At 37.9% G+C, this 15333-nt stretch overlaps 1 protein-coding gene across 1 annotated transcript in view; it reads right to left on the bottom strand.

Moving 5' to 3' along the window:
* The window catches only part of mapkap1 (MAPK associated protein 1), a 36856-nt gene extending 22626 nt beyond the window's left edge, over positions 1-14230 (bottom strand). The window contains exons 1-2 of the mRNA XM_055024864.1: positions 13979-14230; positions 12824-13267 (exon numbers count right to left, since the gene is read on the bottom strand). Coding sequence (XP_054880839.1) covers positions 12824-13106 — 283 coding nt within the window. The 5' untranslated portion in view covers positions 13107-13267; positions 13979-14230. The remainder of the gene's footprint in view (positions 1-12823; positions 13268-13978) is intronic.
* Between the last annotated feature and the right edge of the window lie 1103 nt (positions 14231-15333).

The raw sequence follows: 15333 nt of genomic DNA, 5'->3' as shown, positions 1-15333 counted from the left end.
TTATTTTGGAGGATTAAGGCAGGAAGTAGAAGTAGAAGCGTCTAGGTTACCAGGTTACCAGAGACGCTTGCGATATAACAGCATCACGTTGGCAAGCAAATGAAGAAACATGATTTAAGTTTAAGAATTTACTGAATTACCTCATTTCTACCTCAAAAGGAAGGGTCAGCCAGCGAGGTATGTTTATACAGTCATATGAAAAAGTTTGGGCACCCCCATTAATCTTAATTATTTTTATTTCTAAATATTTGGGTGTTTGCAACAGCTATCTCAGTTTGATATATCTAATAACTGATGTACACAGTTACATTTCAGTACTGAAATGAAGTTTATTGTACTAATAGAAAATGGGCAATATGCATAAAAACAAAATTTGACAGGTGCAAAAATTTGGGTACCCTTATTTAATTGATTTGAATACTCCTAACTACTTTTCACTAACTTACTGAAACACAAAATTGGTTTGGCAGCCTCATTAAGCTTTGAACTTCATAGCCAGGTGTATCCAATCATGAGAAAAGGTATTTAAGATGGCCAATTGCAAGTTGTTCTCCAGTCTGGATCTCCTATGAAGAGTGGCATCATGGGCACATCAAAACAACTCTCAAATGATCTGAAAACAAAGATTGTTCAACACAGTTGTTTAGGGGAAGAATACAAAAAGTTATCTCAGAGATTTAATCTGTCAGTTTCCACTGTGAGGAACATAGTAAGGAAATGGAAGACCACAGGGACAGTACATGTTAAACCCAGAAGTGGCAGGCCAAGAAAAATATCAGAGGCAGAGAAGAAGAATGGTGTGAAGGACAACCCACAGATCACCTCCAAAGACCTGCAGCATCATCTTGCTGCAGATGGTGTCACTGTGCATCGTTCAACAATTCAACGCACTTTGCACAAGGAGAAGCTGTATGGGAGAGTGATGCGATGGAAGCCTTTTCTGCAAGCACGCCACAAATGGAGTCGCTTGAGGTCTGCAAAAGCACATTTGGACAAGCCAGCTTCATTTTGGAATAAGGTCCTGTGGACTGATGAAACAAAGATTGAGTTGTTTGGTCATAAAAAAAAGGCGTTATGCATGGCGGCAAAAAAACACAGTGTTCCAAGAAAAACACTTGATACCCATTGTGAGATTTGGTGGAGGTTCCATCATGCTTTGGGGCTGTGTGGCCAATGCCGGTACTGGGAATATTGTTAAAGTTCAGGGTCGCACGGATTCCACTCAATATCAACCGATTCTTGAGACTAATGTTCAAGAATCAGTTACGAAGTTGAAGCTACGCCGGGGATGGATATTTCAGCAAGACAATGATCCAAAACACCGCTCCAAATCTACTCAGGCATTCATGCAGAGGAACAATTACAATGTTCTGGAATGGCCATCCCAATCCCCAGACCTGAATATTATTGAACATCTCTGGGATGATTTGAAGCGGGCTGTCCATGCTCGGCGACCATCAAACTTAATTGAACTGGAATTGTTTTGCAAAGAAGAATGGTCAAAAATACCTTCATCCAGGATCCAAGAACTCATTAGAAGCTACCGGAAGCGACTAGAGGCTGTTATTTTTGCAAAAGAAGGAACTACTAAATATTAATGTCGCTTTTCTGTTGAGGTGCCCATATTTTTGCACCTGTCAAATTTTGTGTTTATGCGTACTGCACATTTTCTTTTAGTCCAATAAATCTCATTTCAATATTGAAATGTTACTGTGTCCATAAGTTACTGGTAATATCAAACTGAAATAGTTATTGCAAACATCCAAATATTTAGAGATAAAAATAATTTAGATTAATAGGGGTGCCCAAACTTTTTCATATGACTGTATGTTTTATGTTATTTTTATGTCGATATTGTATTCTAGACACCATCTCACTAAGTTTACGTTGTGTTTTAGTTCGACGGTGGTGTTGGTGTCAGGGAAACTGAAGCTGTAATAAGAACAACTTTAAAGAGTTTCATTAAAGCTGACTTCGCACCAGCAGTGTGACGAAGTCTTAATTGCCAAAAAGAAGAAGAGGTGGAAGTGATAGTCGAACTCGGAGCTGCATGATTTTCCCATCGTCGCACCGATGACCGGTCAGTTGCAAATGTTAATGGACACACGTTCAACGGTTGCTTCTTCATAAAGACGTCCAGAAGCCAGACATTTAAGTTCATGTTTGGAAAGTGACACAAGGAAGGAGTAACAACAAAGAACCGTGTGAAGCCTGACAACAAGAGCGCAAGAAAGTAATGAGAAGGGAAGTAATGCAACGAAGCTCAGAGTTAATTTAAGTTAAGTTAAAAGATAATTTTCACCAATTAAGAAGTCCATAACATTTCAAGTAAAGTAAAATGTTGGAAACAAATGAAACAGAAATAGAGAGTGACTCAGAAATAGAAGTTGCCAGTGCAGAACAAGCTGCCGAAGCAGAGCAAGTAGATGAAACCTTTTTAGTGCAATCTGGGCAAGAAGAACTACGTAGAAGTGAAAGAACTCGCATGTTAACAGAAAAAGGAAAAGAATTTCATAAAGAAAGACTAAAGGGGCTGCAACGTCACTTTGAAAGTACTTATGACAGATGGAAAGCATTAAAGTTGCTAAAAAAATCTGTTATCAGAGGAGATCCATGTGACATTCTTGAAGGTCACATGGACATTGTGCAAAGAGAACTAGTCGCTCTTAATGATATTTATGATCAATACAGAGCAAAAATGGACCACCTCATGATATACGTTCCAAATTAGACAAATGTACATCAGTGACTAAGTTAGTTTTGCGAAACATCCAGTGCCATGTTGAGGGAACAAATTAGGAGGAGATTGTTTGGCCTGATGCAAGTTCTATATTTACATCTTCTAGCTCAACTAGTGTCTCAGTTCATAGTCATTTTAAACCCAGTTCAGTTATCTCTAATGGCTCCTCCGCCAAAAGACAAGAAACTGCAGCAGAGTATGAAGCCACAAAGGCTGTGCTTAAGATAATGGCTGAACAAGAGAAATTTAGAGAAAAAATGCAAACCATAGAAGAAGAAGACAAACTCATAACTGCAGAACAAGAAGCTGCTGCGATGTCACAATGCCATCAAGAGAAAAGAGAGGAAACAGAACACAAGTTAAAAAGAGAAAAAGAGAAGGCGGCTGTGATAAAGAGACAACAAGAGAAAAGTGCTGCGAGGAAAAGATCGGTTGAGGACTTAAAAAGAGAAATTGAAAGACTGAAAAATCTGAAAGGACTCAATGCAGCAAAGGCAAAATTACAAGTTTATGAAGAAGACTACTTTTTAGTAAAGCAAGAAAGAATCACTCCAAATCCTGCAAACATACAGGTAACTGAGTGAAGAACACTGCCAATCAACCACCACAGTTAAATGTTGTTCACGAGAGCACAGGTGAGCTTGTAAAAGTTGTGGTAGAAGCTATGTCAGCTAATAGGCTACCAATTCCAGAGGCTTCAATATTTAGTGGGGATCCACTTAAGTTTAAACATTGGAAAGCATCTTTTCAGACTCTAATAGAGAGAAAGAACATTCTCATTGCAGAAAAGATATTTTTCTTACAGAAATATGTAGGAGGGTGTGTTAAAGAAGCCTTAGAAGGCTATTTTCTGATTGGCTTTGAAGTTCTTATATGGCAGCATGGAATATGCTTAATGAACGTTATGGAGAGCCTTTTGTTATTGCAAAAGCCTTTAGGGACAAGTTGCACATGTGGCCAAAGCTCCAAGGTAAAAACAGTGCAGAGTTAAGAAAGTTTGTGGATTTCTTACAAAGCTGTCAATCTGCAATGACTACCAGAAATGAACATCCTCAATGATGGAATAGAGAATCAAAGACTTGCTGCTAAACTGCCAGACTGGTTAAGCAACAGTCTACAAAGCATCAGTTAGAGCACAGACAGTTCCCACGTTTCAGTTACTTTGTAACGTTCCTGTCAATGGAGGCAAGTAGTGTATGTAATCCCATTACATCATATCAAGCTATAAGACAAGGTGACTTTGACAAACCAAAGACAAAGTCTCTACTTACACCCATTCATAAGAAGCAAAATACAGCGAACATCTTCACAACTAACTCCACAGAAAGAAGCATGATCTATTGTGTATTTTGTAAAAGAGCAGGACACAGTTTACACAAATGTCGTAAGTTCACTGAGAGAGTCAAGTTCATTCAAGGTAAAAAACTATGTTTTGGCTGTTTAAATAGTGGTCACTTCTCCAAGAACTGCAGCAATCGGATGACATGCAACACATGCTCAAAACAACATCCCACATGTCTGCACGAAGAAAAACAAAGACACGAGACAAAGAAAGAACAACCTAAAGAACAAGAAGTAGCTGAAGGGAAGGAAACCCAGGAACAAGTAACACAATCACAAGAAACAACGAAAGTTAACGAAAGTACATCTAACAGAGTGACTCATGAAAGTAGAAACACACAGACATCTGCAATAGTACCTGTCTATGTATCCACACAAAATGAGCCAAGCAAAGAAATACTCACCTATGCTCTGCTGGACACACAGAGTGATTCGTCTTTTATTCTCAGTGAAGTAGCAAACAACCTGGACACAGCTAAAACCCAGGTTAAACTGAAATTATCTACAATGTCATCCAAGAAAACAACTGTAGCATGTACAAAGCTTGAAGCTCTGCAAATAAGAGGATTGTTTTCCAAAAAGAAACTCATTGTGCCAGCTGCTTACACACGTGATTTTATACCTGTCAATCGTAGCCATATTCCTACTCCAGACACTGCAAGGTCATGGCCACATTTGGAACATCTCACTGAACACATTGCTCCACCATTAGAATGTGAGATAGGACTCCTGTTAGGCTATAATTGCACACAAGCCTTAATCCCCAGAGAAGTCATATGTGGTGAAGAAAACCAACCAGAAAACAAATTTGGGGTGGAGCATCATAAGTTACTGTGATTCGTGTGATGCAGGCAGCGATGTAATTGGAGTAAGTCATCGCATCACTGTAAAGCAAATAATACCAGAGACTGAGCCAACCACAAAGCTAAAGAATAAAGTTCATTACATCTGCAAGACACAAATTAAAGAAGTAACGGGTCCAGAGGTAATCAAAGCACTGGAATTAGATTTTACAGAGAGAGCAGTGGAAGAAACAAGCATTTCACAAGAAGATGTCTGCTTCCTAAAAAGCTGCAAGAAGGAATCAAACAAAAGCAAGATGGACATTACGAAATGCCTCTGCCTTTCAAAAATGACAGACCAAATCTTCCCAACAACATGTCAAGTGCAATGCAACGTTTAAACAGTCTCAAACGCAGATTCATAAGGGATCAAAGGTATTACACAGATTATGCAAGGTTCATGGAGGACATTATTGCACGTGGTGATGCAGAGAAAATACCGGAGAAGGAAATCTGTAATTCCCCTGCCTGGTATATTCCCCATCATGGGGTATACCACCCTCAAAAGCCTAGCAAGATCCATGTAGTTTTTGACTGCTCTGCACAATATCAAGACACTTCGCTGAATGAACACCTGCTTACAGGGCCTGACTTCACAAACACTTTGGTGGGAGTACTCTGTAGGGTCAGGAAGGGCTCAGTGGGTATAATGTGCGACGTGGAGCGTATGTTTCATCAGTTCCATGTAACACCTCAAGACCAGGATTATTTACGTTTCTTATGGTGGGAGCATGGTGATTTAAGTGTCCCCCCCTCAGTCTTTCGCATTAACGTTCACCTGTTTGGTGCAGTTTCTTCACCTGGTTGTGCCAATTTTGGTTTAAAACATCTAGCCACACAAGGTGAGGGAAAGTTCTCTGCAAATACAGTAAAGTTCATTCAAAGAAACTTTTATGTAGATGATGGACTTGTAAGTGTTGCATCGGAAGCAGAAGCAACAAATCTGGCAAAGAAACAAGAGGAATGCAAAGGTGAACGACATTGTTATTCTTCAAGAGGACAATTCTCCAAGGAACAAGTGGAAACTGGCAAGAGTAACAGAGATATATGCAAGCGCAGATGGAAGGATCAGGAAGGTGAAGCTTTTACTAAGTGACTCGACCTTGGATAAGGATGGAAAAAGGACTGTCAAGCCAGTGTATCTTGATAAACCAGTTCATAAAACTGTGTTGTTACTGGAAGCAGAGTAAATGTTAAAATGTAAATATATTCCTATTTAATGTGATGTTATTTGAAATCACCATAGGTTTGCGATTTGGTGGGAGTTTTACTGCCAAAGTTTTAATTTACATGTTTTATGTTTATATGTTTTATGTTATTTTTATGTCGATATTGTATTCTAGACACCATCTCACTAAGTTTACGTTGTGTTTTAGTTCGACGGTGGTGTTGGTGTCAGGGAAACTGAAGCTGTAATAAGAACAACTTTAAAGAGTTTCATTACAGCTGACTTCACACCAGCAGTGCGACAAACTCTTAATTGCCAAAAAGAAGAAGAGGTGGAAGTGATACCTACCAAACTGTAGATTTACTTGTGTTTGATATAGTTTCTACAATTTTAATGGGAGAAGAGCACAGTAAGATTGCCATCCTTTTCGTAAAGTACAGAAGAATTCACTTATGAATGAAGTAATAAATTTATTGTCATTATAACATCATCCAAAATACTGCTTTTTTTTCTGACAAGTATTGATATAGAATATTAATTAACATTTTTACTTTGCTACAAAATGTTGTCCTGTTACCTAGTAACACTATAAACCCCCTTTGTTTTCTCAGTTCATTGTGACTCATTTTGAAGAAAACATATGCTTGTAAGTATGTCAGCTAATTTTAGATTAAATATCATAATTTAATAATAATTGCATCTGTTTTGTCATGTAAAGCACTTTAAATTGTTTTGTATTTTAAATATGCTACACACAAAAAATGTCCCTGTCTAAGGAGAAATATTTTTTGAAATTTACAGAGGAGGTGATAAAAGTTTTTGTTTTATTATATGCAATATTGTATTTACATAAAATTTCAACAGAATGTTATTAATTGTACCTGAGTCGTCAATTGTCAATTGTTGTAGGACTTTAAATTTCTAGCATCATAAGAATCAGAAAGTTAGTTTGTCTTAGGTAATTTATTTTGTAATACTTCAAGCATAGCATGTACTTACTCATGTAAGTACATTCAATAAAATTTTTCATAAAAACAATTTCAGTTTCATATTTAAAACTGCCTGTACAAACAATATGAACTTGGACAAATGAAGTATCTACTCTGAACATTGTTACTCTAATTCCTCTAGTTTTGTCAAAATCAGATATATCATTTTGACAAAACTAGAGGAATTAGAGTACAAATAATATATATGATTATATGAGTATGCAGAGCCAAGTCTTTTTCTGTCTCTTAAGTCCATCTTCAACAGCCAGGGGTTCTCCGTTGTAGGTTTTTGGAGGAGATGGTCTGCACAGCGAGAAATGGCCTTTGAAGCATCGCATGTTATACCAGTCTAAGAGAAAAAAAAATAAGTTAATGTAGTTACAGAAAAATATGGTAATTTAATTACCATATTAAATTTCATATAGTAATTGAAGAGCTACTGCATCAAAAACAAATACCAAAGTAAGGTCAGGGTAAAAAAAATTAAAAACGTGTTTAATACAAACTAAGCGTTTAAACATGCCAAATTCCTTTGGAAGACAATTTCTGTGTAGCTGAAGTCAATGCTTGTGACTATCACTATTTGTGTCCTAATTGGACATACATAAGCCTGGGGTGTCAAAGTCCAGTCCTGGAGGGCCGCTGCCCTGCAACTTTTAGATGAGCCTCTGCTGCACCAAACCTGAATATAATAATTAGATCATTAGCAAGGCTCTGGAGACCTGATCTACACAAGGAGGAGGTAATTAAACCATTTCATTCCAGCGTTTTGTAGTGTGGCACATCTAAAAACTGCAAGACAGCGGCCCTGGAGGACTGGAGTTTGACACCTGTGACATAAGCACCAGCTATCAACCACTCACCATCACTGCCTGAAGAATATAATGTAAATGGCCCAAGCAGTGTTTCAGTCACTTCTTAGTTTTCACCCAAGACAACATACAAACAACGCAGAAAGTCGCCACCCATCAGTTCTCTTTAAAGATCCAAGTTTATTTCTTTTTTAAATAAAACGGGGGAAGTTGTGTGTGGAAAAGCGAGGAGGGGCTGGATGCTAGGAGGTAGCGAGACATTATATGCCTGCGCTACATGCTGTAAGATTAACAACGGACCAAACCCGTGCTTTAAATCGAGCTTTAAGATAATGTATCAAACTTCAGGCGCAAAATGAAATATACTACAGAATTATGAAAGCATTAAACTCACCGTTGGATTAGCGTTCGCTTCCATAGTCGCCAGCCTCGGTGATGCTAGTATTTCTTCTATAAGAAATGGCGTCTTGTGATTGGCTGGGTGTTGGAATCTGACATCCATTGGTCATGTCTCTGACCTGAAGTAACCTTGCCATTTTTAACAGCGAATGTTTAGATGCTAAATTTGAGACAGCGAATTTGAGCAAGTTGAATTTGAGGACACTGAAAATATTGCATTTGAATGTTGAAAAGTTGAATTTTTTATATGCTGAATTTTTTGACACTGAAAAATATGTACATTGAAAATTTTATCACTTTGAAATAGGAATGTGAATTTTTTATGTACAAATAATGACACCAAATTTTTTTTAAATGAAAAATATATTCTGAATTTATTTTAATTCTGAAAAAGTAAATGCTAATATACAACATTCAAATTTCAGAGGCATTTTTTATTCAAATCCTGATGGCACATATTTACTTCCATAAACGTGCTCCCAAAAGAAAAAGGCAGTGTTTCTGTGATGAGCGGCAGTTCTCATCACCGGAAGATGAGGAAACGAAAAGAATTTGGCTAAAAATAATCTAAACTTGAAAAGAGAACTCAAAATGCTTCATGTGTGCTCAAAGGAGGAAATCCCATTTCATTATTGGGAGGAAGGGGGCAATAAACAGTGAAATTTTTTAAGAGCAATTTTGGGGGGGCACCAAAGTTACAGTGAAATTTAACGCAAGATGTGTTTTAAAAGGTGATTAGTAAGTGGTAATGCTCAAGCATGTGTTTTTCTCAGTAAACAAAATATTGAGACTCATAGAAGTAAAACTAAAATTTAAATGTATGAGTTTGGCTCAGTTTCACAGATCCAACCTCTGCTACACTTTTACCAACATTTAAGACTGAAAATAAAAAGTTTAATAAATAAGTCCACTGAATAAAATTCCTCAAATAATGATTAATTGCTGTGGTTCTCAAAATAAGTTATGCGTTAATTAAATTACTTGTTAAGTTGCTTTATTTTTAAACCTTTTTTGTTTTTTTCATGTCCTGGATTGCTGAGAACCAAAAGGTAGGTAGAAATATCTGGGAAGTATCAAAAGTTAAACTTAACGCTCTAAGCACCAAGTTTTTTATAGAAATTATCCAAATTTGTTATGTGCTTGTGGTTTCAAAAACTCTATATTAAAAATGGTAAGAAATAAAAAATAAAGAAATAAATAATGCTTTTCTATCTGCTCTCGGCTCCCACACACTGAGCTGTCGGTTAGATGTAGTGATCAGTCCCTCCGTTTCAAACTCTTATTAAGATCCAACCTTTTACAGAGCTAAATGTAACTGACATTTGCTACCTTTGACAAACAAAGCTAAGTCTATCAAAGCAATCTTGCCAATTTTGCTAGATTTGATTTCTAAGGCAAAACGAGACAGTTAATCATAATTCAGCCAAATTAACAAAATAATGAACTGCAGTCTGATTTTTCATTCTTATTTTTTTTCTTACATGTATGACACATTTATTTTGTTCTGTTTCTTTTGCCTTTTCATATTTATATTGTTTAAATACAAAAGGTATCTTTTATGATTTTTTATTTTTTAGTGGGGGGGGAGGACAATTTCAGACTTTTCTAATATCACCCCCACCCCCTTGCATGTGTGTGCTTGTTTCATTGTGTGGACAAAAAGCAATCGGAAAAAAATCCACATCTGCATCCAAAGCAACTGAGTCAGTAAAGTAGCTAAATAAGCTAGTGCAAGTTATTTGTGGCCCCTTCTGGAAGTTACCATCCTGCCCTACAATAGCAGTAGCAGTGATGGGCCAACAGGTAGCTACAATAATGAGCGAGTGAGAGGACTCAGGGAAGTCATCATGGAAAAATAATATGTAATGGTAAGATCATTTATATTGCTATTTTTACCCTGTGGTTTGTATTATAAAGTATTTATTTTTCATTTTATTTAACCAATTTAGATTTTTTTTTTCTTCAAAAATCATTTACTTTTTGCAATTTCCAATTCAAATGTTCGGAAGCACAGCTGGTGAGGCAGCAGCGACCTGAGCCTCATCTTGGATTGCGCACCCTCTCACTAAGTGCGCTCGCTGCCATTCGATGAGAGCATATTCTTCCTGACTGTATGTCCCCAATGAAATGGTTAAAAAACCTTTAATATATTCAATAATTTTCCATATTTTAGCTTATGCATAACCCTGTGACAGACTGGCGATCTGTCCAGGGTGTACCCCACCTCTCGCCCGAAACGTTTGCTGGCACTAGCCTCCATCCCAACTCCACTAGGGACAAGGGTGTACAGAAAATGGATATATTTAAAGTACAGTGTTTTTTGTCAACTGTGTGTGTTTAGCGTGTTTTGTGTTCAGAGGAGAAATCCTAAACAGCAGAGAACAAGTTCAAGGTGAGGAAGGAAGTTTTCTTTCCTCATAGCAAAGGGTGCTCATGACCCCAGACATTGGTCTTGTGACTCCACGTCTGTAGACTAAGTGACATCGAGCTAGCCACACAGTAAATAGGTGCAGTGATATAGTTATTGTTTCCTCCTCTCTTCTGACTTTAACACGGGTGATTACATTTCTCCACATAAGCAATTTTCTAAAGTGGATTTTCAATTGAAGTAGGAAATAACTAAAGGAAGACCAACACCTGGGCAACGAGACAAAATGGTAAAATGGCTGCTGTTTCAAATGGACAGAAAAGATAGGCTTTGTGGATGTCCTGCTAGAAACCGCCTTTTCTGCCTTCTTTCCCATCCTTTCTCAATTTGTGTCGAGAATAGACTCGGCTTTGGAGCCAAGTACATCTGGCTTTACTTGTGTCCCCACAAAGCAAAGCGTCGCTTATTTTTTAAAGTCTTTTTTAAATGTTTGGGTTTTTAAGACTTTATAGTTGGTGTTCAGGTATTAATCTTTCAATCTTTCAGCAACACATATAAATATCAAGTGATATTTTCAAATTTCCTGTCAACCTTAAACATTTTTTAACTCAAAAACACGATGGGTCGCAGGATGAATTACTGCCTTGGCGCCTGAACTGATTCTACTGATTCAGCTCCATTGTAGAACTATCAGCACCTGGTTGAAGTGAGAAGGTTGTTAGCAAGAAAGCAGGCTGGAAAACAGGGCTATGCAGTTATTCAAACAGACATCATTATCCTGACGAGGACCAGGTTTTGTGAAACAGAACAGTGATCAGTGATAAACTCTCAAGGAACTCAAGCAACAACATTCGTGATTTAGTGCTTGTAGTTCAGACACTTTCTCGATAAGCAAATTTTCTGGGGGAAACCTTGAGTTTGATTAGCAGCGGTAGATATTATCTACAACAGCAATCACTTGTTAATAATCACAGAATAAACATTAAACCTAAAACCATGCTACTGCAACAGACAGAATGTTCAGTTCTTTATGTGGGAAATATTTGAGTGTTTTTTTGGTGTTGTCTCCTGAAGCATAAAGTGCTGTTGTCAGTTGCTATGGCAACAAGTCTGTGTGTAGCTTGGCTGATATAGAGAGCGAGAAAGAATTGGTTTTGAGTTGTACTTCAACTGTTTTTCCCTTTAGTGTGGAGCTTAGCACTGATTTAATATTACTACATTTCCAAGTTTCATTAACTAAATTATTCCACCACGGCAGCACAGCTATGGATGGCATGTAAAGGAATAGTGTTTTTACACTCCAGCATTGTCTGCATGGGCAAAATTTCGGTATGCAGACAACATGCAGGGGGTTGTCTACAATTATAAATCTGATTATGATTTAATCTGTGCCTCACCAGCTATGAACGTCACTGAATTGTAGGCAAGGTTAAAATATTACTGTCACATTGAAGGTATGATATTTGGTGTCCCCACATATTTTATAGCCCAGAAGGTTTGACGAAAGCCGGCTAGTAAGTTGCTAAAATGTAAACAAATGACGATTCAGGTTTGCGACGGAAGTCGAGCTCATAGTTTATGCAAAGCCTCATGGGGGCTAGGAATAAGGTGGATAACACTTGCTTTATTGAGATTGCTAAGATGTGTTGATTTTATATGCAAAGTCATTTTAACTCTTTGATCAACAACCAAACAAAGTTAGCTCAGTGCTTGCCTGCTGTGGATTTCAAATAACATGACAGCAATACACACTGAACGACACAAACAGTTTGATAACTAGGATCAAGATGGGATGGATAGAACTGACCATGAATCTGTCTGAATTATGGCTTCATTAAGTTGACTTTTTATACAGTGACTTGAGACGATGTTGGCTCCATATAAACAAACTGAACCAGTCCTGACCATCTAAAATTGGCTACTTCCAGTTTCATCTAGTCCATTCTGCACGTTTCACTAAATGATTTTTATATAGCCAACATACACCTGATCCCATGATTTCACCACAACAGCAATCATTTTCAATGACCCATAAAAGTCACAGATTGGACACAGCACCACAAAACTACAGAGGAACAGGCTTTCTGAGCTGTACGGCCTGTTGCAACTTAGCCCAACAGAAAGCCTGCCCAAACAACCAGCAAGCACCTGCAGATGGGTTTACCTGTGTTGGAGCGTCGGCGGATGCCAAAGTCCCAGCTAGAAGTGATGTCCATGGACTGAGAGAGGTCACAAGTATGACTGTCCACCATGGTACAACTATCTTCACTGAGAGAGGTGGACTCAGAAGACCCACAGCTGCCGCTGGGTACCAGAGTAAGTTGGCACTTCTCCAGATCCACATCCTGGTCTATTAAAACCATCTCACACATTCCTGTATCATCACTGGTCACATGGGACTGTCTGATGTGGGCCAAGATAATGCCTGGATTGTCCAGGAAAGCCATTTCCTGAGTTTTACAAAACAGAGCCTAAGGCTTAGGGCAGTTTGGCTTTCTTTTACCTTAGGGCTCTTTTCCAAAAGAGTTCCTGTTGAATTATGATGAAGCCTCAATGATGCTGCTCTACTGATTCTACTGATTCAGCTCCATTGTAGAACTATCGGCACCTGGTTGGAGTGAGAAGGTTGTTAGCAAGAAAGCAGGCTGGAAAACAGGGCTATGCAGTTATTCAAACAGACATCATTATCCTGACGAGGACCAGGTTTTGTGAAACAGAACAGTGATCAGTGATAAACTCTCAAGGAACTCAAGCAACAACATTCGTGATTTAGTGCTTGTAGTTCAGACACTTTCTCGATAGACATGAGGGAATACCAAACATAAACTACAAAAGGTAACCGTAAACACAAGGCTATTTACAATTTCAACAAATTTTGCTGTCGGAATGGAGAAATCAGATCCATCGGAATGACTGTGTTCCAGACAGCAGTTCTGTCTAACAGGACGCGTTTGTAAAGAGGTGAACTTAGCTTAGAAAGTCTCAGTAATCTCAAGCTGATGTTCTGGGAAGACTTAGTACCAAGTTTTTGTTAACAACTGGTTGAAATGTTTTTTGTCCAGGCGATTTCATGGTGAGTGTGCACATAAAGCATATATAGCACATAAAGCTATATTTTAGACTGCTCAAAAATAAGTTAGCAAAGAGGGCTATTGTTGAGCCTCCTAATCTAACCTTGCAAAGTAGCTGCGTTAAAACGTCTAAAAATAAAACAGCTTCATCTTCGCTCTGCACATTTAGCTCTAAGGTACACGCCACACACTCCAACATGTCACTGTACACAAGAAGGCTACAAACAGCATCTGATGAATTTAGTTACCTCGTAAACCAACACGGGATCACGAAGGCTGGATCCTGTTAGCTAGCTGTAGTTAGCCGCTATCATAACCTCTTAAAGTCCCACCTTCAGAACTGAAAGCCAACAGCGAGAATAAAGGTCTACGACAGCGCATTATCCGCAGTAACTTGAGGTAAAGCAGTCCTTTTCATTGTTAACAAATACCATATAACAGAATCATAACGTTACTCCAGGACAATTCCGTCTATTTTGGTGCATTTGAGCTTGCCTCGGAAATTGGAACGTCATTTTAGAAATGACGTCACCTCAAAGTACTTTTAAATTTGAAAGCTTAATCTGCCCTCTAAACTTGATCTTTATTACTGTGCAAAGTTTCTACATCAATCACGGTCAGCGATACAGGTCGAATTCTTAAGCATAGCTTTCATCCAATGACTAGGTGAAAGACTAGAGGAACTACGTGACAAAATAATACACAGTGTTTGTGAAACTTAATTGACGACATACAGACCAGACGTTGAGCCAATTAACAGTTTATCAATGCAATCGCTGAATTTGAATTAGATGTAGGGATTGGTAAATTGCCTCTTGGGGTTTTTTGCTTTTTGTAAACTAAAAATTCCAGCATTTGAATACAAATGGAACACAGCATTCTTCTTCTGGATTTTTTGTGCTTCTTTGGTTTCTGGTATCAAGGACAAATTGCTGCCATCTCCTGTTCATTGTGAACGGGAGCTGCCAGCTATGCGCAATCTATAATCTACACACTTGAATTAAAAGACTGAACTGCCTCACTGAGCATGCAGACAGGCTTTACAGAGCTCTGCTAATAACTAATATTGGATCCATGTGTGCTGAAACAGAGACATCTAAAAGTTGCAGGATACAGCATTTCAGATACCACTGTCAAAGAACATAAAAAAATAAAAAGGTAGGCAAGATTTAACATAGACTTGGGTTGTATAGTTTACAATTCAGCAGCTAAGACTCATCGAGCTAAATTAAACATTATTCAGCGTCAAGGTCTCAGACTGTGTACAGGAACATTGACAACTACACTAACAGCAGCAATAGAAGTGGAACTGGGTGAAATGCCTTTAGGTTTAAGAAGAACAAAACTAAATAAATTATTGGTTAAATATACAAGGCAGTAACTTGGATCATCCAACATGGGAACTTTTAAATCCATGCTGGGAAAAAGAAAAAAGAGAAATGAGCAGTTTTGGATGGACAATTGAAAAGAAAAGTAGAAATGTTAAAATGTATAGCTTAGTCAAACAACGACAATATCAATTGTACCACCCTGGATTCTACCAGAATCAATAGTAGATTTATCATTAATTGTAAAGAAAAAAATGTGTTATAGATAATTATTC

This window comes from Poeciliopsis prolifica, unplaced genomic scaffold, assembly GCF_027474105.1.
Source record: "Poeciliopsis prolifica strain line A6 unplaced genomic scaffold, Auburn_PproV2 SCAFFOLD131, whole genome shotgun sequence".
In the NCBI taxonomy this organism is placed as follows: Eukaryota; Metazoa; Chordata; class Actinopteri; order Cyprinodontiformes; family Poeciliidae; genus Poeciliopsis; species Poeciliopsis prolifica.
The sequence above is the reverse complement of the archived record's forward strand: the minus strand, read 5'-3'. Positions and strand labels throughout refer to the sequence as shown.